The sequence below is a fragment of the Parasteatoda tepidariorum genome, chromosome 4, assembly GCF_982258835.1.
Source record: "Parasteatoda tepidariorum strain Cologne lab strain chromosome 4, Ptep-v5.0, whole genome shotgun sequence".
Lineage (NCBI taxonomy): Eukaryota > Metazoa > Arthropoda > Arachnida > Araneae > Theridiidae > Parasteatoda > Parasteatoda tepidariorum.
The window spans coordinates 104,104,738-104,112,310 of record NC_141758.1 but is presented as its reverse complement, the minus strand read 5'-3'; the positions used below and the strand labels follow the sequence as shown (position 1 = coordinate 104,112,310).

Below are 7,573 nucleotides of genomic sequence, written 5' to 3'. Positions count from 1 at the left end.
CGTTAATTCAAGATTCTTTTCCAAAATCTTTTTCAATGTTCTCATAGCATTATAATTTTCATTGTATAACTAAATAAAAAATACTATAAAATCAATATAAATATATAAAAATAAATTTTTCATTAACTTCCAGCTTTTATTAAATATAGCTTTTAGCAAATCTTTTTCAATGTCTTCATGACAATATAATTTCCCTTGTATAAATAAAAAAAATGCTATAGAATCAATATGAATATATATAAAAATAGATTTTTTATTAACTTTCAGTTTTTAGTAAATATATTTTAATTTTAAAAAGATACTCTAATGGTTGAATTTCAGTTGAAGTTCTATTTATAAGAATTTTCTTTGACATAGATGAAACCGAGAAGTTATTTCTATTTTATCTTTCTTGTTTCTTTTTTAATTTAGTTTCATGTTTCAGACACTTTAATATCAAACTAAAAATATTTAAGGAACATATTTAAATATTACTTTATTGTATGTATATGTATTGCATGATTAAACTTCCTTTGCAACGCAAATTAATAAAAAAAAAACAGTTTTAGTTCGTTAATGAAATAATAGCGTGACATTTTGGGTTTTTTCGACAAATTTTGGCAACCGCGATGTACCATTTTTACTTGTGCCATTTTTTTCATACATTTAGACTGAAGTCTCCGAAGAATTGGCCCTGACTCTCAGCAATTTTGTATTTTTGGTGACACCTGGTTTTATTTGTTTACAGTAAAAGTTTGTTGTAACCAAAATAGCAGATGAAAATGATCTTTTAACGTCCATTGATAACAGCGAATGTCGATTATAATAAATTGTTTAGACGAGGAAAAAGTCTAGCTTGATAGAAATGAAGTCCCCAAAAGGTCTTTTTAGTGCGCTGTTAAGTATCTACAATTAGCGGAGGAGCGTTTTATCTGTTCGGAACAAGATAACTTAGCAGGTGGCCTTCCCTGCATTGCTTTTAAAAAATAATATATTAATATTGTAAGAAGAAAACTATGCTCCTTTTTTTGTATTTTTGCCAGAAATAAATAAATGTGTCTTCCATTTAAATCTTTTCCATATAATATTAAACAGCAGAAAAAATGTATTCCCCTAAAAAAATGTGTCGTAATAGCGGAATGCTATTACGACATTATTATTATTATTTAATATTATCATTTTTCTTTTCATTTAAATCTTTTCCATCTAATATTAAACAACAAAATATGTATTTCCCTAAAAAATGTGTGTCGTAATAGCGGAATGCTATTATGACATTATTATTTAACATTAAAATTTTTCTTTCCATTTGAATCGCTTCCATCTAATATTAAACAAAACAAAACAAAATTTCCCTAAAAAAATGGGCCGTATAATAGCGGAATACTATTATGGCATTATTATTATTATTTAATATTAACATTTTTCTTTTCATTTAAATCTTTTCCATCTAATATTAAACAACAAAATATGTATTTCCCTAAAAAATGTGTCGTAATAGCGGAATGCTATTATGACATTATTATTTAACATTAAAATTTTTCTTTTCATTCGAATCGCTTCCATCTAATATTAAACAAAACAAAACAAAAATTTCCCGAAAAAAATGGGCCGTATAATAGCGGAATACTATTATGGCATTATTATTATTATTTAATATTAACATTTTTCTTTTCATTTAACTCTTTTTCATCTAATATTGAACAACAACAACGGAAAATGTATTTCCCTAAAAAATGTGTCGTAATAGCGGAATGCTATTACGACATTATTATTACTATTTTATCTTAACATTTTTCAGCTGACTTAGAAATTGATCATAATAACAATCTTCTCGTATTATGTCGTTCTCATTATATCAATGGTTTAAATTTTTCAATATATAAAAAATAATAAAGTAAAACTAAATTTTAAAGAAATTTGAATCCAAAAGATAAATAGATTGTTATATCGTACAAATATTTGTATTGTTTATTTTGTAACCTTCTAAAATTGCTCTGGGCAAAATATCGACAATAATAATACTAATCTAAGGACGTTCAAATACTTACTTCTCTTTCGATTACTGACCAAGTAAACAAAGTTAAAATGTCTGAGTCCCGATGAGAATTTCATTTTAGTTCTATCTGATTACACTTATATCTGCAAGAAACGCAATTCTGTATGTAATAAGCCTCTCGTTATTAGGTAAATATTTCTGTTCGAGAGAAAATATCATCAAGAATTTCCCCTTATTTAGCTTATAGATACATCTAGTCTTATCTTCGAAGAATTCATAAGCCATAACTGTACCTTATAGCAAACAAAGGCGCGATATTGCTTTAGATTTGTTTGGCGGAATGTTTGCCTGAAATTATTAAGTAAACAAAGCAATTATTTGTCTGCCTGCATAACGTTCTCTAAATCAAATATAAATTATATTAAACCATAAATGAAGAGTTTGGTGAAATAACATGTATAGTTTCAGTTTGGAGAATCAGAAAAATTTAGTTTTAGAAAGTATTGAATGAGACAATCATTATTTCTTCTAAGCTATCTTTTGATTAAATATGTACAGGGTGTCTGAAAAGCGTGAAATTGGTCAAATATCTCCACAAGGTATCTACACAAAGTTTTTAAGTAAATATAAATTATATTAAACCATAAATGAAGAGTTTGGTAAAATAACATGTTTAGTTTCAGTTTGGAGGTGCAGAAAAATTTTAATTTCAGAAGGTATAGAAATGACGTTCATTGTTGCTTCTAAGTTATCCTTTGATTCTATAAGTACAGAGTGTCTGCAAAGCACGGAAAATCTTGAAATCTTGAAAAATACTGAAAAAATTGCGTGCTTAAATATTTTGAAAAATATTCGTAGGATGAAAAATCTGAAAATGCAGGAGTAATTTATTTTCAAAACATGCATTCACTGATACTAAATATGATCTCTGAACTTCACCCCATGGGGTGGAAGACAATTTTAAATAGGAAACTCCATTTTTTTTATTGTTGATTTAGTAACTCAGCATGAGCTATAGGGTTACATTTTGATTAATATTTGTCATTACCTCGGTCCACATATATGGAGCTCCACTGCTTAGCTTATAAAAACAAACTATAAGAAAATTTAAAGTTTTACCTTCACTGAAACATAAGTGAACGTTTATGCTTTCAAGGGATTCTAATAATTGAAGAACATGTAAGTTATTTGGATAGAATTCCGCATAAACAAAAGTGACTTTGAACAAAACAAACAAACTTTGAGGGGTGTTGCCTTACTGGTCGTTGTTCTCGATTGCAGTGGAACAACGACCAGTAAGGCAACACCCCTCAAAGTTTGTTTCAGTGCCTTGGGGTAGGTCACTCCCCACTAATGAGGGGTTGGAAATTTTCACGGATGGTTCAAGAGTGGAGTTCGCCGAAGAGACCGATAATGGAAGTAGGATAAAGCACAAGACCGGTTATGGAATTATCATCAAGAGAAATGGGATAATCATTAAAGCGGACTCCATTAGACTCTCCAACAATTGCAGTATTTTTATGGCTGAGCTGATGGCAATTAAAAGTGCATTTGATTGGCTGGCTAAAAATGACTACCCGGACGCCACTCTTTTCACTGATTCGCTTTCATCGTTGCAAGCCCTAAGTGACCCAACTCCAAATAACAAAGAGACAGAAAATACTAAACAACTATGGAGACCAAACATCACATGTAACTGGGTCAGGGCGCACATTGGCATCCTAGGCAACGAGGAGGCGGATCAGGCAGCCAAGGAAGCCGTCAGTCTCAGCCAAATCAATTTAGCGGTCCCAAGTTCCAAGGCCCAGATCAAAACAATCATCAAGTCCAACAACCTAAATAGATGGAAAACAGAATGGCAGAGCTCCGAAAGAGGTCGACAAACCTATATTTTTTTTAAAGACCCTTCCACCAAACGACTACAGGCCAACTTTTACCTAAACCAATTACTTACTGGACACGGGGTGTTTGGAGAATACCAAAATAGACTTTTCAATAAAAACCCAAATTGTACCTACTGTGGGGACAATCAGACAATCGAACACTTGATCTTGAACTGCCCACACTTCCAGACACTCCGTGGAAACCATTTTGCAGGACAAAATTTGCACCAATGCTTTGCTAAGTTGGTCTGTAGAAGCATAGTTAAACAAATTATAAAGGTAACATTGGAGGACACTCTGAACCACATTTAACTATGCTCGGAGCCTGCGAACACTATTGCTGGTGTCTTGTGTATCTATCTAATTTTATTTTAAACTTCTCTACGTTTTAACTTGTATTGTTTTTATAAATTTTTAATTTAACAAGCATTGTTTTTATCAACTTTTAACTGATTGTTTTGATTCTTAACTTGTTCTGCCTTTTAACCTCTTTATCGAATTTTAACTTCTATATTTTATCACTGTTTTGCATGTTCCTGCAAAGTTTTAACATTTATTGGTTTTTGGGTGATTTTGTGTTTTTTTTTTTTTTTTTTTTTTTTAACCTTTTTACTACTTTATTATTTTATTTGGTTTTAACTTGCTTTATAGAATTGTACTGAACATTATTTTAGATATTCAGATTTTTATATTCACTGTTGATGTAACTTTTAGAGATTTACCTATTTTTAATGTATCATTTGTGTATGTATCAACTCTCGTATGCCCTAAAATAGGGCGGGGCGAGATAAGAATAAACTATAAACAAAAGTGATTTTCGAAAAATAGTGCTTAGCCCACGTACTCGAAAACGTAAGTAATTTTAAATATTATATCTGGAAAAAAAACTTATGTTGACTTAGTAGTTCTGTGATCGTTAAGAAGCTTTGAAATTTATATTTATTGAAAAATAATAGTCATAAACTAGCAGATTCACGCATGCGTACCTTGGATCATATGACGAAATTTATGACAGCGTAGTAGTCAAGTGAAATCTCTATTATGAATATTTAATTTTAATATTTTAATTAACTGTTTTATATTAATTTACATACATACGTACATTTAATAACTTTATTTTTCTTTTTACATAATTTTGAAATATTACCCCAAGAATTAAGTACTTATTCATAATTAATGTTACATTATTTTCTTCAATGATTGATTCATTTAATGTTAGATTCTTTTCAATAATTATTTATTTTGCATGGTTTGCATAATTTAAATAACTTCTATACTTAGCTTTGATCCAATAATTTTTATATCTATTTAATAATATTTTTATACATATTTTGATTAATTGTTTAAAAGTAGGGTACAAATATACACTTAATAATTTTAATTTTTTGTGTTTTTTTACATAATTATGAGAAATTTCCTTCTGGATAATTAATGTTAGATAATATTTTTATAATTAAAGTTACATTCTTGTCAATAATTATTTACTCTGAGTGGTCTGCATAATTAAAACAGCTTTGAAACTAAGATTTAACGCAGTATTGCACTGTACTTAAATAAAAGTTTCTTCGAATTCTCGTTTTTTTTTTTTGTAAATAATTATTAAATCTATTCATCATTATTTAAATAGACCATAATATAATACGCTTGTTTGTTCCTACTTTAGGGGCAATTTAACATTTGAAATATTTATATTCTTTTATTTAGTTAAAACCTTATTGACAATGTGTACCTAAAATTATTAGCCCCTGGCGGTATAATTCATATTTTGTTTACCTTATTATTATTTAATGCAGTAAAATAGAAATTCGGGACTGTAAAATAATTTTTTTCTATATTCCTTCATACTTCACTAGTGAAAAAAAATATATTAACTATGCAAAATAAAAACAGAGTGAAATTACTTAAACGGAAATTTCGAGACATTTAAGTCAGATCATACAAAATAGAGGAGTTTGATATTTTGAAAAACCCTATATAAAGACATCAAATTTAACTCAACCTTATCCACCGAGTGTTGCCCTAGCTTCTAGGTTATAAATCTGCGTCCATTTTTGCATTGTCCAAATTTGATCTTAAATTATTTTAATATCTTACTCATACCTACGCCTGTTATTTTCTTGAGTAGAAATTATTTATAGAAATAATATTGAAAAAACACTAGTTGGTTTAAAGTATGACAGAAAAATTATATTTCTCAAAGTTTATCGTACTGTTGTTTACTTTTGCACAGGTGACAAGCTTCCAAACCAAATAACGGCTCTAAAAGTTCATTTATGTGAATGTGTACCAAAATCGAGAAGAAATAAATCTTTTGGAAACAGAGTATACAGCAATTCGGAAACTCTTCTTTAAGCAACATAACTGTCCCGTTGCACTGTTTATTCTTGTGCAATAAAGATTAATACAAAAATCCTGAAATATATTCTATGTTAATACAAGTTTTATTATATTTATGAAGTTTATTAGCGCCTGCCATTGAATGTAACAAAGCTCTATGAATATCAAATTCTAAAATATTCCATGTGGTTGCTTCTTCAATTGCTCCAATTTCTGTTCTACGAACCTAACGTTCCTAATGTTCCAAATTGTTCCCCAAACAGTATTTATTGTTTGCACAGAATTCTGTAAAATGTGTACCACTTCTACTTCCATTCAAACTTGGTGCTCCATCTTGTTTCTAATCCGACAGATTGATTCAACAAGAGTTGGAAATTTAAGTTAAAAATGACTCAAAAGTTAGAAATATGAGTTTGTATCATACATAATTTGCTTATAATTCATTCATGATAAAGGATTTATAATTATAACTCAAAACACAGTAAAATTATTGCTCCTAAAAGCATAATATTTTCAAAATTGAGAACTCCTGCTCCAAAACTTACACCAATTATACTCCAAACCACATAACACAATCTAAATAACTTTAAGTCGACATCTGTTGTAATTATTATTCGACCTTACTTAATTACTAGTAAAGAAAGCTGAAATACTTTATCAACTGGAATTTTTAATTTATATATTCGAAAACAATCGTTAACCCTGGATATTTAACATCTACGCAATAATTTTCGAAGGATTTTTAATTTTATTCGTTTTCTGCTCTCTGTGATGAAATAAAAATAACATTTGGGATTCTTAAATATAATAATGACGTAACTAACGTGGGTTGGGAGCAAACATAGAAAATGGAGAATATTCATTAATTTTCTGCCTAAACAACTGCATTTCGTAATTGATATGTTATTAATATTAAAGGCCTTTTACTTCATTATTTCGTTTATTGTGAAACAGTTTGGACCGTAGCTAATAATAAAGGGTTATTGTTGGTATTAAAGGACTATATTTATAAATATCATCACCATCTCTTTTAGTATTTTTGGACTTCTTCATTCCTCTAAGACGAGTTTTCGAACCTTTTATAGTTGCTAAATAAATTTATAACAGAAACAAACTAAGGTTAAAAAAAATTATTATTACAGCAAGTTTATGCAAGAGGGCATACTTTCGTTCCATCAGTTTCATTGATTATAGTTTAAAAATTTTCCAACTGATGGCGCTGTAAGTCTCTACCTCTTTTTCAGTGGGATTTCGATGCATAAAAATCTGAGATTATAACGTGACTGTTGGTGGGCAAATATTCTAATGTGATTTTCTTTTAATTTCATTTTCATTTTTTCATTCAAAAATTTAGAAAAATTGCGATGTTATTTTC

At 28.9% G+C, this 7,573-nt stretch overlaps 1 protein-coding gene across 1 annotated transcript; it reads left to right on the top strand.

Moving 5' to 3' along the window:
• Window positions 1-2,528: 2,528 nt before the first annotated feature.
• LOC139425461 (uncharacterized) lies at window positions 2,529-4,173 on the top strand. The gene is made up of 2 exons (XM_087162334.1): window positions 2,529-2,577; window positions 3,260-4,173. Exons 1-2 carry the CDS (start codon window positions 2,529-2,531, stop codon window positions 4,171-4,173), a joined length of 963 nt encoding a protein of 320 aa, XP_087018460.1.
• The last annotated feature ends 3,400 nt before the right edge of the window (window positions 4,174-7,573 follow it).

Bases quoted from the DNA above. Each gene is read 5' to 3' on its own strand.
- LOC139425461 (XM_087162334.1), top strand. From the start codon at position 2,529: ATGTACAGGGTGTCTGAAAAGCGTGAAATTGGTCAAATATCTCCACAA. The intron at 2,578-3,259 runs GTATCTACACAA...TCTCGATTGCAG, and splicing joins TGGTCAAATATCTCCACAAG to TGGAACAACGACCAGTAAGG.